Below are 17,950 nucleotides of genomic sequence, written 5' to 3' on the forward strand. Positions count from 1 at the left end.
AAGAAAGTATAGCGGTCATAATACAGTCCAACATTCAACTTTATCACAGGGCGAATAGAGGACCAAGCTTTCCATTTATTTAGATAGTGAGTCATGGAGTGAGTGATATGGAAAATTCCATCCATGAGCATCAAAAAGTCTGGTTAGAAATTAAGGAAAAGGAATGGAAGGCAACCTCCAACCAAAGGCCCTTGTGTGGCTGCAGTTAACATTTGTATAAACTTTTGTCTATGTTATGGAACCACAGTGGTTGGTAAAAGAGAAGGCAAACTGACATCATCAAGTTCAATGGTAGACCTGTTTCCTCATCAGTCTCCCCACACATCTGTGTCCCCATCAGTCTCCCCATACATCTGTGTCCCCATCAGTCTCCCCATACATCTGTGTCCCCATCAGTCTCCCCATACATCTGTGTCCCCATCAGTCTCCCCATACATCTGTGTCCCCATCAGAGTCTCCCTGCATGTTTGCGTCCCCATCAGAGCCCCTCTGCACTTTTGCATCCCCATGCACTTTTGCGTCCCCATCAGAGCCCCCCTGCACTTTTGCGTCCCCATCAGAGCCCCTCTGCACTTTTGCATCCCCATCAGAGCCCCTCTGCACTTTTGCTTCCCCATGCACTTTTGGGTCCCCATCAGAGCCCTCCTGCACTTTTGTGTCCCCCGTCCCCATCAGAGCCCCCCTACTCTTTTGCATCCCCATCAGAGCCCCCCTGCACTTTTGTGTTCCCATCAGAGCCCACCTGCACTTTTGTGTCCCCCGTCCCCATCAGAGCCCCCCTGCTCTTTTGCGTCCCCATCAGAGCCCCTCTGCACTTTTGCATCCCCATGCACTTTTGGGTCCCCATCAGAGCCCTCCTGCACTTTTGTGTCCCCCGTCCCCATCAGAGCTCCCCTACTCTTTTGCGTCCCCATCAGAGCCCCCCTGCACTTTTGTGTTCCCATCAGAGCCCACCTGCACTTTTGTGTCCCCCGTCCCCATCAGAGCCCCCCTGCTCTTTTGTGTCCCCATCAGAGCCCCCCTGCACTTTTGCGTCCCCATCAGAGCCCTCCTGCACTTTTGCGTCCCCATGCACTTTTGCGTCCCCATCAGAGCCCACTTGCACTTTTGTGTCCCCCGTCCCCATCAGAGCCCCCCTGCTCTTTTGTGTCCCCATCAGGGCCCTCCCTGCACGTTTGTGTTCCCATCAGGGCCCCCCTGCTCATCTGAACTCTGAGGCAGAACACTGAGCATACAACATTGCATCTGTGCCTTACCCACTCAGCACTTATTGCCCCCACCCTTTCCTTTGGAAACTGCTCCTGTGCCTTATCTGTTGCATCTACACTACCCTACATACACACACCAAAACTGCTATTAAAGCGATTCTAAAGGCTTTTTTTTTTTAATAATAAACATTTCATACTTACCTGCCCTGTGTAATGGTTTTGCACAGAGCAGCCCCAATCCTCTTCTTCTCATGTCCCCTATTGGCGCTCCTGGCTCCTCCCCCTTGACCAGTGCCCCCAATAGCAAGCCGCTTGCTATGAGGGCACTGGTGAATGCTTGCTCCCAAGCCCTGCTCTTTGCCTCCATAAGACACATAGAGCCACAGGTTGGCCCCGCCCCCTCCCTCCTTATTGGCTCATTAGCTGTGATTAACAGCCGGGGGAGACAAGGGCTCCTGCTGCTATGTCTCAGCCAATGAGGAGAGAGATACCGGGGACAGCTGAGGCTCCCGTGCACATCACTGGATCGAGATGGGGCTTAGGTGAGTATAAGGGTAGGCTATGGAGGGAGCAGCACACAGAAGATTTTTTTACCTTTATGCATAGAATGCATGAAGGTAAAAAGCCTTCAGCCTTTGCAACCACTTTAAGGGTGAACACTGCCATAAAAACACCACCACAACAGAATGAAGAGTTCACTATGTACAGAATGTAGGGTTCAGGAGTGCGTTACGTACAAAGTGCAGAGTTCAGGGGTGTGGTGTGTATAGAGTGCAGGGTTTAGGGGTGCACTATGCACACTGTGCAACCCCCAACACCCCCCCAAAGCTTCCTCACTTCTCTCTCCTACCTTGCTCTAGTACCTCCCTGTGCAGGTGATTCTACTACCTGTGTATTTGGTTCTAGTAACACCATTTGTAAGTGGTTTTGCCTCGCCTTGCAGGGAGATTATTCTCTATTTCAGATCCTGGAGATCTGCCCCGCCATGCCCTACCGTGAGTGTGTGCAGGAATCTGTCAGTGACAGCCGGGAACGGGAGCAGAGGGAGAGAGCCGGAGGTGGCAGAATGGAGTTCTGCCACGTTCCAGCTGCAAAACTGGGTGCAGGGCCAGGTGACAAGGCCTGGCGGGCCAGGTTCGGCCTGCAGACCTTGTGTTGGACATACGTGCTATATATGGTGAAATCTGGTACTTTCACGGAAGCAGAAGAAAAAAGAGCCATTTTTTAAAATATTTTTGAATAACCTGTTACCATGGTTTATGATAAACTACTGGGGCCATATTTCCATTCAATAGATTGAATCTGAAGGAAAAAAATAGTGGAAATTTACTTGTGAAAAATTAAAAAATATGATATTCATGTAGAGCTTTTGATTAGCCAAGTAGTAAATTGTTTTTAACAACCTACAATATAACCGAAAGTTAAGAGGCACCTGACCGTCATGGCTAAATTAATTTTTTGATCATATCATTCCAAAACCATGGGTATTGATGTGGAGTTGCACACAGCTCTCCGACTCCCCACTGGCTACAACATCCTCCACTCTTCTGGGAAGGATTTTTAGAAGATTTTGAAGCATGTCTGTGGAAAATTGTGCCCATTCACCGAAAGATGGGCAAGTTGTTGTTGGATAAGAAGTCCTGACTAGCAGATGGTCTTCTAATGAATCCCAAAGGTGCTCAGTATGGCTGAGGTCAGGGCTCTGTACAGGACACTTGAGTTCCTCTACACCAAACCCATCAAACCATGTCTTGGAAAAGACTTCAGCTGATGCTTGGAATAGATTCCAGCAGAGGGAGTGAGCCAGTCTACAGTGGATTCAAACACGCTTGGGACAAACATAAATCGAAATATTCAAAGTAACAGAAAAGAAAAAAAAAACTGTACAAATCGAAAATAAAAATGCGAGGGACTCAAAAGGACCACCTGTTTTTTTTTTTGTTTTTGCCCCCCGCTCTTCTATGTCTTTATAAAGCTGACTTCGTAAACGGGCAGAGTCATGTGGGAACAGAAGGGACCTTCCCCAAACTGTTACCACATGGTTAGAAGAACACAAATGCTCTTTGCGTTCCCTTTCAACTTTTTGAGATGGGAACGAGGGACCCCTATTAGAAGAAGAAGTATGTAGGCATAGGACACACCCCCTGCCAAACCCTCTTAAATTAGAATTATATAAAAAAAAAAAAAATGATTAGTTATACCCACGAGAGCTTTTTTTTTTTTTTTTTACCTCTACTATCCCTTTATACTGACTTCTGACATTTACAAATGCATCAATTTTGAAATTGAAAGAAAGGTTTAGCACTGGGAAACACTTTTTGAAAGATAACAAGTGCATTTTTTTTTTTACAACTATATAAATCAGACCAAAACGAGGGACGAATGAGGAGGAAAGAGTGGCGTTGTTCCAAATCAGGGACAGTTGGGAGCTATTGTCTTTGTATGCTGTAGTATTAGCAGTTCCCTTCACTGGAAACACCTGAACTCAATAAATTTGGAGAGGGGTTCACCTATTTTTGTAGTATAAATGTGAATGTGATGGTCAGGTGTCCTAAAACATTTGGCCATGTACACAATTCATAAACTGGAGTCAAAAAGTGAGAAAAAGGAAAACCACCCCATCACAACCGGTTTAAGATGGGGGAAAGGAATTACTCTATATAGTCCTAGGCAGAACTAAAGACCTACCACAACCAACCTAAAACAGAGAAGTCAATTTTGGGGTGGTCATCTATTATTTTCAGGAGTTAGAACACGAAGGCAGCCATCACATTTGAAGTCTGGTAAGCATTAATATATTCAGTTTTTGTTCTTGGGTTTTTATACACTTGAAGTCATACACAACCAGACAATTAGCATTTTTAGAAGAAGGCCAGAAACACCACCAACTTCTACCATGATAGAATCACTTTAAAAACATCAGCTTAGCAATAGTGTTCCTGAAAATGAGTGTAGTAGGTTAGCAAAGATGATAACTATTCTCAGGGCTTTTTTTCAGCAGGAACGCGGCGGAACACAGTTCTGGCACCTCCAGCACTGAATATATGTAATAGCAAGGGGTGTGGGGTGTGTTAGAGGGTCTCTTGATGCTGGCTGCTTGGGGATCTATTGTCACTGGTAGGGATCTGGTATTGTGTGAGGGTCTATTGTTGCTGCTGGGGGTCTTATGTTGTTGGTAGGGATCTCCTGTTGAGGTAGAGGTCTATTGTTGGCTTATCTATTGATACTGGTTGCTGGGAGAGCCGTTGTTGCTACTGGAGGCAGTGCCATCTTAAGAGCCTTATAGGCCCCTGGGCAATGCAGTGCACTGAGGCCCCTTGCCTACACAATCACCCACGAGAATATACTACAAGAGAGTACAACTACCTGGAGTATATACCTTACTATATACATATTACAGGGAACACTATATACTACAAGAGTCTCTTGTAGTATATAGTGTTCCCTGTAATATGTATATAGTAAGGTATATACTCCAGGTAGTTGTACTCTCTTGTAGTATATATTGGTCCCTGTAATATGTATATAGTAAGGTATATACTCCAGGTAGTAGTTGTACTCTCTTGTAGTATATAGTGTTCCCTGTAATGTGTATATAGTCTATTACAGGGAACACTATATACTACAAGAGAGTACAACTACTACCTGGAGTATATACTTTACTATATACATATTACAGGGAACACAATATACTACAAGAGAGTACAACTACTACCTGGAGGATATATACCTTACTATATACATATTACAGGGACCAATATATAGTAAGGTATATCCTCTCCAGGTAGTTGTCTCGTGTCAATGGAGAGAGTTAAAAAAAGAAAGAAAATCAAGCAGCTTGGCAGCTGGGCTGGCTGCCTTACCTTTCACAACGGCTGCACATGAAGGGAGGAGGTGGGTGGAGGCGGAGCCAGTCTTCTAGGCGCGGAGAGGAGAGGGACGAGCCGACGAGGAGGATCCTCCTCCGCTGTGCATCATGGGTCTGCTCTGCTAACGTCACTGGTTGCTAGATGCCAATCGGGCTGGCCTTAGCAACCAGTGTGTGCAGTGCAGACTCGAGCCACGGCGGACAACAAGGGGGGGCCCGGCGAACAACGGGGGGGGGGCCCTAGACCACCAGGTAAATGAAGTAATCTGGATTCTGGCCTGTTGGGGGACAGTAATTGCCAGCCACCATGTGTGTGGGGCCCCTTGGCAAGTGGGGCCCCCGGGCAACCGCCGGGCATGCCCATTGGAAAAGACGGCCCTAACTGGAGGGGGGTCTAATGTTGCTGGGGTGGATCTTTTGTTGCTGGGTGAGGTATTTTGTTGTGCGTGGGAGGTGGGTAGGGGGTGGAACCAAGGGACGGTGCTCAGAGGTGGGTAGTGGGTGGAGACAAGGGGTGACTCAGAAGGGGGGGGGGGGGGGAGTTCCTGCACCTATTCTCCGAGAAAAAAAGCCCTGATTATTCTAGTTTTTAATCCTGATCCAGCCATCCTTCCATACCACAAAAGCAGGGTGTAGAGGTTCAGTGAAGGTGGCATGGAAGGTGTACAGGAGTTTGGCTGAGTCACTCAGCTGGTAGAAGGACAGAAAACCAGCTTCATAATCCAGGTATACTCCTAATCTTTGAATGGGAGATTTGAGCGGAAGATTGGTCACAAACGAGTCGTGAACCACACGATAGCTCATCTCTGCCCTGTTCAAGCACCAGGAATATTTATTGTCTCCAATCTTCGAACTTGGGCCCTCACGCGGTATGGAGGCATATGCCAAGCCCACCATCCAGAAGGCTGATTCACTGGTGTCCAACTCCCAGTAATGCTGTCCTTTAAGGAAAACATTCTTGGCGAACAATTGGCAGTAAGATGTGAAACGCTTTGAATTGAGCGGTCGTTTTAGCACCTCACTCGCCCAGGAAGCAACCTTTTGATCTCCTGAGACAAGGACGTTGTTGCAAGCCGTGTCACAATCCAGCGATAGATCCACTGACTTTGTTATATAAGATGCTTTCTTAATTTTGGACATTAAATCAGATAGGGCCACATGCAAGCTTGACGTGATCAAACCTTCATCAAATCTAATTTCTGAGCTGTCCTCTTTACTCGTCTTTTCTGCAATACTGAGGTCCCCAAGTCCAATTAGGTTTTTGCTATCTGCTTTCTTGTCTTGCAGAATGAGCAATGGGTCAGTCATCTTGCAAAGCTCCTCAAGATGACGCATCTTCTCAAACATCGACTCTTTTTGTGTCTCCAGCTTTTGGATAAGATAAGTGATTTTGGAATCAATTTTGTCTTCCTGTTTAAAGATAACACCCAGGATAAAGGCTTCCTTTTCCTCCAGCTGTTTCCTGGCATTTTCAAATAGAGACATGACTCCCTTTTTAACATCGGAGGATTTTTTGTGTTCGGCGAACTGAAGGTCCAGTAGATTCTGGACTTGTTTCTCAATGCCTTCCACCTGGGAAGTTAACTTATTCAGGACCTCTTGGACTTTACCCTTCTTCTTCGCCATGGCCACATCCAGGGTCTCCACCGTGTGCATCCTGTGGGATCCTACGGCAAAGCAGGACACGCAAATGCAGGAAGAGTCTTTGCAGCAGTGGTATTCCAGGAGCTTGTTGTGGGTCTGACATTTCCTGTTGACCAGGGAATCGATGGGCTCGATCAGAACGTGGTCCACAGCCCTGTTGTGGATAGTCAGGTGAATGCCACACAGGGAAGTCTCACATTGAAGACACGTCTTGACAGCTACGACTGGAGCGTGCACACAGTAAGTACAAGCAACCCCAGACTCCTTCGTGTCTGTCTGAGCACCAAGGAAATGTTTCGCTATATTACACAGCTTCCTGTTCTTCTCCAGCAGAGGGCGCTCTGCGTACTCCTCTCTGCACTCAGGACACGAGTAGCGATCGGAACCCTTCTGAACATCCAGAACTCTTTCGATGCACATCTGGCAGAAGTTGTGTCCACATTTCAGTGATACCGGCTCCGTATAAAGGTTCAGGCAGATGGAGCAGCTCAGATCCTCGTGCAGCTCTGCAGATGCCATTGTGCGGGAAAAGCTGGGAGAATACGAAACTTGCCGGAATGAGGAAGTGGGCGGGGAATCTGTTTCTCTAGCTGCTGCCTAGTTTTTAACCCTTTTATGCTGAGCCTGAAACTAATGCTGGCCATACACGCACAGAATTTCGGGGGAAAATGGTCGTTTTAGGAAAGATCGTTCGAAAATCGGGCCGTTAGTGAACACACGTTTACCGACGATTTCGATCGTGTGCCCGGCTGATGTCGATGGATCCATAGCGAAAATTTTTATCGTTTCTACGAAAGTTTTTATGTGTATGGTAAAATTGAAACGAAAATAATATTCTGACTCATGGAGCCGGTTCACACTGAGGCGACACGACTTCGGGGGGCGACCTGTGAAGTCGCGTGCACCGCGACTTCGGCGTGACTTGCAGGGACTTCACATAATGGAAGTCTATGCAAGTCGCTCCGAGGTCGCCCCAAAGTAGTACAGGACCCTTTTTCTAAGTCGGAGCGACTTGTGTCGCTCCTATTAGAACAGGTCCTGTACTACTCAATGGAACGCGACCGACCACGACTTGTCAGGCTGACAAGTCGCGGCAGTGTGAATAGGCTCTTATTGTGCATGTTATCAAACGATCATTATGATCATGAAAACGATCATGTAAAATAGTTTATTCTGTAAGTTAGTGGCCAATTCACTTTCGACCGAAGAATAATCGTTCAGTCTGCAAACGGCCGAAATTCTGGACATGTATGGCCAGCATAAATCTCTGGTTAGAAAGCACTTGGATAACGTTCACCGGCACAAAAAAGTTAACGCAAAGATTTTTTAAGTTTTAGGTTTCATTGTACAATGTCCTTTATATTTGCCAAGACTATCAAATATTAAAACTATCTATTCAATTTGTGTGGAGGCAGGCAGGCCATTCAACAACACAACTGTAGGTACACAGATAATACACAGAGCGCTGAGCACAGGACTGCATAATACACAGAGCGCTGGGTACCGGACTGCATAATACACAGAGTGCTGGGCACAGGACTGCATAATAAACAGAGCTCTGGGCACAGGACTGCAAAATACACAGAGCGCTGGGTACAGGACTGCAAAATACACAGAGCGCTGGGCACAGGACTGCATAATACACAGAGCGCTGGGCACAGGACTGCATAATACACAGAGCGCTGGGTACAGGACTGCATAATACATAGAGAGCTGAGCTGGGCACAGGACTGCATAATACACAGAGTGCTGGGCCCAGGACTGGATAATACACAGAGTGCTGGGCACAGGACTGCATAATAAACAGAGCGCTGGGCACAGGACTGCATAATAAACAGAGCTCTGGGTACAGGACTGCATAATACACAGAGTGCTGGGCACAGGACTACATAATACACAGAGCTCTGGGCACAGGACTGGATAATACATAGAGCGCTGGGCACAGGACTACATAATACACAGAGCGCTGTGTACAGGACTGCATAATACACAGAGGAGATATTTACTGCATACTGCACAGATTACATCATCGGCGCATGCACTCTGAAGGAACGGCAGCCCGTGCCGTTTTTTCAGGGCCTGTGCTGTGACTGGCAGATCACGAGCGGGAGTGACGTCATCGTGGCTCCGGCCATTCAAAGCCCTGGAGCCCGCGAACCTGCAACAAACACCGGGGAAGATGTTGGTCGTGTCAATGGCGTTCAGGCGCCCCTGCAGGGCTTTGTTCTAAGGTAAGTTTTTCATAATGAGCATAATGATTTGGGGATCCGTGTCATCTGGTGTTGGTCCACTGTGGTTTATCAAGTCCAAAGTCAGTGCAGTCCTCTACCAGGAAATTCTAGAGCACTTTGTGCTTCCTTCTGCTGACCAGCTTTATGGAGATGTGGACTTCATTTTCCAGCAGGACTTGGCACCTGCCCACACTACCAAAAGTGCCAACACCTGGCTTAATGGTCATGGTATCACTGTGCCTAGTTGGCCAGCAAACTCGTCTGACCTAAACCCCATAGAAAATCTGTGAGGTATTGTTAAGAAGAAGATGAGAGACACAAGACCCAACAATGCAGATGAGTTGAAAGCCGCTATCAAACCATCCTGGGCTTCCATAACACCTCAGCAGTGCCACAGGCTGATTGCCTCCATGCCACGCCGCATTGATGTAGTAATTTAGGCAATTACACACACAATGTATCTCACAAAAGTGAGTACACCCCTTCACATTTTTGTAAATATTTTATTCTATCTTTTCATGTGACAACACTGAAGAAATGACACTTTGCTACAATGTAAAGTAGTGAGTGTACAGCTTGTATAACAGTGTAAATTTACTGTCCCCTCAAAATAACTCAACATACAGCCATTAATGTCTAAACCGCTGGCAACAAAAGTGAATACACCCCTTAGTGAAAATGTCCAAATTGGGCCCAATTAGCTATTTTCCCTCCCTGGTGTCATTTGACTTGTTAGTGTTACAAGGTCTCAGGTGTGAATAGGGAGCAGGTGTGTTAAATTTGGTGTTATTGCTCTCACTCTCTCATACTGGTCACTGGAAGTTCAACATGGCACCTCATGGCAAAGAACTCTCTGAGGATCTGAAAAAAAAAATAATTATTCTACATAAAGATGGCCTAGGCTATAAGAATATTGCCAAGACCCTGAAACTGAGCTGCAGCATAGTGGCCAAGACCATACAGCAGTTTAACAGGACAGGCTCATAACTCATAACAGGCCTCGCCATGGTCGACCAAAGAGGTTGAGCGCACGTGCTCAGCATCAGATCCAGAGGTTGTCTTTGGGAAATAGACCTATGAGTGCTGCCAGCATTTCTGCAGAAGTTTAAGGGGTGGGGGGTGGGGGGGGGGGGGGGGGTCAGTCTGTCAGTGCTCAAACCCCACGCCGAACATTGCATCAAATTGGTCTGTATGGCTGTCATCCCAGAAGGAAGCCTCTTCTAAAGATGATGCACAAGAAAGCCTGCAAACAGTTTGCTGAAGACAAGCAGACTAAGGACATGGATTACTGGAACCATATCCTGTGGTCTGATGAGACCAAGATAAATGTATTTGGTTTAGAGGGTGTCCAGCGTATGTGGCAGCAGCCAGTTGAGGAGTAGAGATGGCCTTGCGGTTCGCCCGGCGTTCGGTTTGCGGCAAATTTTGCTTGTTCGCTACCCACCAAAGTTGCGAACACATGGCATAGTTCGCAGCGGCCATATTTGTTTACATTGGGGAGAACTTTGACCCGTGACAATGCCGTCAGGTGGAACGGGACAGCCAATTGAAACATTCCAGCACATGGACAGTCCCTCTACCCTATAAACAGACCCGATCTGGCGGCCATTTCACATTCCACTTTCTGCCAGTGTAGGGAGAGGTCTGCTGTGCTCGTCAGGGAGAGTTTGCTAGACACATAGCTCTGTGAAGATCCACAAAAGTCCTTTTCAGGGCTGGTATTTCGGTATAGGTCTAGTATCTTTTGAGCTTAGGGAGAGGTATCCTGTGGTTGCTTTAGGGGCAGTTAGCGATCGGCTGCAGTCACACAGAAATCGCTTTGTCAATGTCCACAAAAGTCATTTAAAATGCTCCAATGTCATTATAGGGTCTATTACAGTCTCTTTACTATAGGGCCAGGTATCCTGTGGGTGCTTTAGCGGCAGTTAGAGATCGGCTGCAGTCACACACAAATTGCTCTGTTAATGTCCACAAAAGTCATGTAAAGGGCTGCAATTTTTTTGGTATTGCTGTGCAGTGCACTAAAAAGGGGGGGGGGGGGTAATCCACAGTATAATATACTTTGTAGAAAGCATATCACAGTTGTCCAACACTCCACCTTCCATGATGCCGTCGTCACGTTTTTCTGGAAAAAGGCAGGCTTCTGTGGCTCAAATGTTGGAGCGTAAAAAAGGTGTCAATTCAACCCATGTGAGCTCATGTTTGTGACCTAAACAGCCCGCCACCAACCTGTGTATACTCTGAACGCCTACTGTTCCTCTAGCCATCATATACTACGTTCTTTGCTGTCAGTTCAACCCATGTGAGCTCATGTTTGCAGCCTATAGAGGCCGCCACCTACTTGTGTATACAGTGAACGCCTACTGTACCTCTAGCCATCATATACTACGTTCTTTGCTGTCAGTTCAACCCATGTGAGCTAATTTTTGCAGCCTATACAGGCCGACACTTACTTCTGTATACTATGTGAATGCCTAATGTACCTTCAGCCACAGAATACTACCTACTTAGTTGTCAGGTAAACCCATGTGGGCTAATGTTGGGGCCTGGAATGGGCGACACTTACTTCTGTATCCTGTGAATGCCTAATGTACCTTCAGCCACAGAATACTACATTCTTAGCTGTCAGGTAAACCCATGTGGGTTATTTTTTGGTGCCTTTTATGGCCGACACTTACTTCTGTTACCTGTGAATACCTAATGTAGTACCCTCAGCCACAGAATACTACGTTCTTAGCTGTCAGGTAAACGCATGTGGGTTAATTTTTGGGGCATGGAATGGCCTACACTTCTTTATCCTGTGAATGCCTAATTTTTCAGACTGGAAATGAAAAACAATGGGTCTGTAAAGGTTCCGCCAAATTGTGGAATGGATGCGGACCCATTTTACAGATGTGTGAATGGACCCTATATGTATTAGACAATGTATTTACCGGCTGCTGTCAAAAAAAAATAAATAAATAAAATATTTAGGGCAACTTTATCAATTGCAATACTTCTGTTATGACATTGTCCATGTGCTGGGACTATTTGTGCACAGCTAGTAACGTCTTTTGTGGCTGCAAATATGACCTAAAGGTTTTTAAAGTTTGCCTCCCATTAAAGTCAATGGGTCCCGCCGCAAACTCGCGGTTCGCTGATTTTTTGAGAAAATTTGCGGCTGGCGTTCGCGAACCGCCCCGGCCGATGTTCGTCCATCACTATTGAGGAGTACAAAGACAAGTGTGTCTTGCCTACAGTCAAGCATGGTGGTGGGAGTGTCATGGTCTGGGGCTGCATGAGTGCTGCTGGCACTGGGGAGCTACAGTTCATTTAGGGAACCATGAATGCCAACATGTACTGTGACATACTGAAGAAGAGTATGATCCCCTCCCTTTTGGGAGAGTGGGCCACAGAGGCAGTATTCCAACATAACGACCCCAAACACAACTCTAATGGGCCATACACACTATAAAAGATTTTCTGAAGACTTTTTCCTTTAGACTTACCAAAACCATATAATATGAGGTCAAACCCAAACACTTTCAATTTGTATGCAATCAGGCCCTTGCACTACATAGAAAAGGTAAATCTGAAGGAAATCTAACCACAAAAGTTGGATAGTGTGTATCCAGCTTTAGACTACCACTGCCTTACTAAAGAAGCTGAGGGTAAAAGGTGATGAACTGGCCAAGCATGTCTCCAGACCTAAACCCTATTGAGCATCCTCAAATGGAAGGTGGGGGAGCGCAAGGTCTCTAACATCCACCAGCTCCATTATGTCGTCATGGAGGAGTGGAAGAGGACTCCAGCGGCAACCTGTGAAGCTCTGGTGAACTCTATGCCCAGGAGGTTTAAGGCAGTGCTGGAAAATAATGGTGGCCATACAAAATATTGACACTTTGGGCCCAGTTTTGGACATTTCCACTTAGGGGTGTACTCACTTTTGTGAGATTATATATATATATATATATATATATATATATATATATATATATATATATATATATATATATACACACATATATATATATACATACATACATACATACATACATACATACATACATACACACATACATACACACATACATACACACACACATATACAAATATACACACATACATACATAATACACACACACTACTGTGTGACAAAACCTTCAACTGAAAATTCAGAAGCATCAACGGATTCCAGAAAATAATATGTTAATTTAGGAATTTATAGAACATAGCTGGAGCTATTCTTCTATGGTTATCTGCAATCCAATCAAACAAGAGCATTACTGTTTTGTTTTTTTTTTGCCTCCCATTGGACCACAGCCTAGAGGGTCTTCTTAGAGAACGACCCCTTTACCCCCCAGCCACCATCCGATATGGATTACCTGGCTGATTGTCTCCATCCTCCCTGGATGGACAGCACTCTTCTCTCCAGCAGTACTGCACTCTTCTCCCTGGAAAGTTACCAATACTATGCCAGCGGCCCTACATGGCCATATGAATGAAGCCTTAATCATTAGATCACATAGAAGCTTTAACATGAAAATCTGCTGTTTGAATATTTTTATTTTATCTATCTTGTGACAGAAAAGTATACAGTCAATTTACATTAATAGTACAAGCATTCGGTGTATAACAGTTTCCTGCAACATTATCTGGATCCCATTGCAAGTTGTGATATATCGGTGAGAACATACATAGAGCAGTGAGATGTTGGGTGATCACATAGTAAGTACATGGGAGCTCCAGTAGTGTATTGCAGTTATTAGCGGCTGTGAAAGTGGGAAAAAAAGAAGGAAATGGAAGACATAGACCCCAACTGTCCCCAGGGCCAGGACAAGGTGTGGTCAGAAGGGGGAGCTGCCTTGGGCACTGTGGAATCATGTGAGGGGAGGGGGCACCACAAGGAGATGGGGGGGGGGTAATTCATGTTGGAAGAGGGATTTTGGGGGGCAGCTGGGGATAAGTATTGTCCTGGAAGAGGACATTTTTTTGGGCGGGGGAGTGGTGATTTAGAGGAATTTGTGTTAGTAAGGGGGTTGGGGGGAAAAAAAGGTTTGTGCTGGTAGGAGGGATTTGGTTAGAATTTGTGCTGGGAGGGGGGAATTTGAAGTAGGATGAGAAGATATGTACCAGGAGGGCACAATTTAGGGGTAGAGGATTTGTGCTAGGAGGGGTACATTTGTTTTGGGGGGGGGGATTCAGTTAAGGTGTTTTGGGGGATGGGGGGGCAAGATTTGTGCTGGGAGGTGGATTTGTACTTGGTGGGGGGGGGGGATTTATGCTAAGGGGGTAATCATGCAGATTAGTGCTTAGTGTTTGTTGGGGGAATTTTTGCTGACATCTTGTTGGGGGGGGGGGGGGGGTAGTTTGGCATGTTCACCCTGGGCTCTAGATGACCTTGTTCCAGCACTGGCTGTCCCTCTGTCAGCACCTAATCCTTCTATCCTTTAGAGTTCATTTGTCCCTCTTTTCTTTTAAATATCTAGACCTCTATATAAATGTAATATTTTACTAAAAAAAGTGTTATACTGTGCTGAGCATTTTATCCATCCTTTAATTTATGGCTTTTGTTATTCCAACATTAAAAAGGAAAAAAAAATATCAGAAAACCAAAAAAAAAATGCATTAGTACCTATAGGTGTCTGTTCTTTTCCTACATACTGTGACCTAAAAGGTGTCCCTTTTTATGATCCCAGAAAGTTTGGAGATATAAGAGATCGTGGAAGGGAATTCGAAAATGTAGCTTTCCAAATGTTGTTAGGTTTTCCTTTGGTCAATCTTGGTTTTTGTTTTTAGCTTCGTGCTCCTTTAGTTGCCCCTATTTTCAAGATTTCTTCTTTATTAATTGTATTGATGACAAAATCGTAGAAAAGAAGAAATAGGTTGTAAATTACGATTTCATAGAAAACACCGGAGATACAAGCTTTACCCAAGCTCCCTTATCCAAACAGAAAGCGGCATAGAGGGGTTCGGTGAAGGTGGTGGTGAAGGTGTGGAGGTGTCTGATGGGGTCACTCAGCTGGTAGAAGGACAGACGGCCACCTTCATAATCCAAATATAATCCTAATCTTTGCACAGGGGACTCTGGGTATACCAGCTGTATCAAGGAGGCATGCACACATGCATATTTACCTTTACTTGAACAGAAACTCCAGGACTTGTGATTATATCCAATACCAGACTCGTCTCTATTCCTCCCTATACTGGGATAGCAAACAGCCACATCCCAGTCACCACAATCGCCAACCTCTACTTCCCAGTAATGGCTCCCATGGGAAAAACTCTCCATACTCATCACCTGATTGTACAATGTAAATCTCTGTGGGAATGGTAGTCTAATCTGTTGTGTTTCAGTGTCAGATGCGGTTCTCCGGTCATTAGCTAGAACCACAAATGTATGGGCGGTTTTTTCATCCAGTACCAGTTTGCTTTTATCCTGTATATTGAAGTTGGTTTTTAATTGTATATTTTTGATAATATCAGTTATAGATCTGTGCAACACAAGAGAGACTATAAAATCATCCAGATCACAAACAGAAGATTCCTTTAAATTCTGGTCACCCGTGTCCGATTCCTGATCTTCTAGGACAGTTATTGGGTCGGTCATGTTACACAACTTCTCAATGTGATCAATTTTCCTGGACAGCTCATCCTTCTGTATCTCCAACTGTTTGATGAGATCAGTGACTGACAATGAGACCTCCTCTACCTGCCTGGAGATCTCACTCAGGACTCTCTGTTCCTGGACCTCCAGCTGTCTCCTGATATCCTCAAACAGGGCAGTGACTCTCTTCTTCTCATCATCTCCATTTTCTTGTGCTCTTCTCTTGTGGCCCAGTAGATTTAGAATTTTCTTCTCAGTCACCTCTCTGTTCATAGTCAACTTTTCTAGAATATTTCTTAATTTCTCCCTTTTCCTCTCCAAAGCCTTTTCTAGAAGTTCCACTTCGTGTCCCTTATGTTTCCCCACCAGACAGCAGGACACACATAGACAGACAGCATCCTCGGAGCAGTAATACTCCAGAAGCTTCTTGTGGATGGAGCATTTTTTACTACTGAAGGATGAGGTGGGTTCTATCAGCACATGGTCCACTGCCCTGTTGTGGGCTGTCAGGTGTTTATCACACATAGAAGTCTCACACTGAAGACAAGTCTTTACAGCGCCCACTGGAGAATCCACACAATACGTACAGAGGATTCCACTTTTCGCCTCTTTTTGTTGTGTAGATCTGAAGTTTTCCACAATGTTACACAGCTTCCTGTTCTTCTCCAGAGTAGGACGCGCTACATACTTCTCTCTGCACTCCGGACAGGAATAAACTCCGGACCCCTGCTGTGTATCCAGAACACTCACAATACAATCCCGGCAGAAGTTGTGTCCACATCTCAGTGACACCGGCTCCGTATAAAGGTTCAGGCAGATGGAGCAGCTCAGCTCCTCTCCTAGAGCAGCAGACGCCATTCTGAGAATAAAAAGAAAAACAAAATTAAAATCAATTTTCATTGTAGCACCTCCTGTGTACAGTAAATGCATTTAGTTTGGCTCTTGTTGTAGCTACAGGAGCCAGGGTTTATTTGTATAGCTCCCTCCTAGGTAGGGGCTAGGGTGAGTGTATTATAGTTACGGGTGCACCGATCCGACTTTTCTAGTCCCGATACCGATGCCTGTCTTTGTGTATCTGCCGATCCCGAACTATTGTTTTGTTACAACAATCGTACATTCAAAATCTAAAATAAATGTAATCAAACTCAAAATTAAAAGAATAAAATGTAGCCAGAAGAAAAAAAAAAAACAAAACAAAGTTTATTGCTTGAACATATCAAACAGTAAACATGTAAAAAATATGAAATGCAAAATCCTGCAAACAGGAATTTAAAATGCAACATACGACACCGCGGTAGGTTCTGCTGCGACGAAACCGGATCAGCCTGCGGACCTGTTAATTTTACCGATCCCGATGCAGCTATTTTGGCAGTATCAAGGCCGATATCCGATCCCAATATCGGATCGGTGCACCGCTAATTATAGTTTTTGGTTTCTCTGCCTAACAGAGGAACAGCAGATACATTTATGTGCTGTCTGCTTAACAGAGCGGTGATTGTTTAGTGTAGGCTGCTTAGTGAGCTCTGGTGCTGCTAATGCTGCCTTGAAGTTTCACACTGGTCTGGCAGCTATGGAAAGTGCTAGACAGCAGGCAGAAACCATGCAGATGGAAGCATGAATATTCATATAGCCAATTACAAGGGAAGGTGCCCCAATGCATGCTGGGTGACTGTATTTATATTTGAGTACATGGGCCCTGGGTCTTCCTCCAGAGAGAGAGGTTCAGGTGGGGAGAGGGCTGGCTGCCCCTCAGCACAGGCTGCCATGTGGTATTAGGTGGGTGAATTGAGGGCCTGAATAGTGAATGCTGAAACTCTGGGTTCTCCTGAGAGCTGACTGAGGGAGGATGTCCATGGATCCTGCCTGTTATCACGGAGGAAGATGACCTGCGACCAGGGCCTTCTGAGTACAGACCCACTAAAAGGATCCTAGATACTGGTGCTGCCAAATCGTCCTCTGGGTGATAGAAGTCAGCTGCTGGGTGTAGGCTAGAGATGGACGAACAGTTCGAGCCCAGCAAAACATTGGCCCCAACATCACCTGTTGGTGAACACCCATATTTACGAGGCGCTCAGTGGGATGTTCACCCGCTGAGCGCCCCACATTGCACTGCACGCTTCACAGTGCTTTTTAGGGCCCTACTTAGATTAAGCCATTTAGGGCAAGGAGCACTGTCAGAGCCCTGATTGGACAAAGTGATCATGACTTTTTTAATCAGGGCTCAGTGCTCATAGTCCCACGCCACACTATAAAAGGTTCCTTCCCATAGGAAACATTTGCAGTGTTGGAGTGGAGATAGAGCAAGGCTCAGCTTTCTACTAGCGAGTTAGTGTGTTCGCTTTTATTGTGATTCTGAGTGTAGAGTGTTAGTATAATGTGTGAGTAGAGATGGGCGTAGAGTTGAGTCGAGCAA

The 17,950-nt window shown here is 45.6% G+C and overlaps 2 protein-coding genes across 2 annotated transcripts in view; both read right to left on the reverse strand.

Moving 5' to 3' along the window:
- The window catches only part of LOC309557658 (uncharacterized protein), a gene marked incomplete at its 5' end in the record, with an annotated part of 61,067 nt that extends 44,672 nt beyond the window's left edge, over nucleotides 1–16,395 (reverse strand). Inside the window, 2 exons of the mRNA XM_082260447.1 lie at nucleotides 13,316–13,415; nucleotides 14,828–16,395. Coding sequence (XP_082116573.1) covers nucleotides 13,316–13,415; nucleotides 14,828–16,395 — 1,668 coding nt within the window. The remainder of the gene's footprint in view (nucleotides 1–13,315; nucleotides 13,416–14,827) is intronic.
- Nucleotides 5,657–7,284, reverse strand: LOC309558147 (E3 ubiquitin/ISG15 ligase TRIM25-like). The gene has a single exon (XM_082261149.1). The coding sequence runs from the start codon at nucleotides 7,237–7,239 to the stop codon at nucleotides 5,659–5,661; it is 1,581 nt and encodes a 526-aa protein (XP_082117275.1). The 5' UTR covers nucleotides 7,240–7,284; the 3' UTR covers nucleotides 5,657–5,658.
- Nucleotides 16,396–17,950: the final 1,555 nt, after the last annotated feature.

Source organism: Pelophylax lessonae, assembly GCF_965119305.1.
Source record: "Pelophylax lessonae genome assembly, chromosome: 6".
Lineage (NCBI taxonomy): Eukaryota > Metazoa > Chordata > Amphibia > Anura > Ranidae > Pelophylax > Pelophylax lessonae.

Coding starts and splice junctions, on each gene's coding strand:
- LOC309558147 (XM_082261149.1), bottom strand. CDS start 7,239: ATGGCATCTGCAGAGCTGCACGAGGATCTGAGCTGCTCCATCTGCCTG.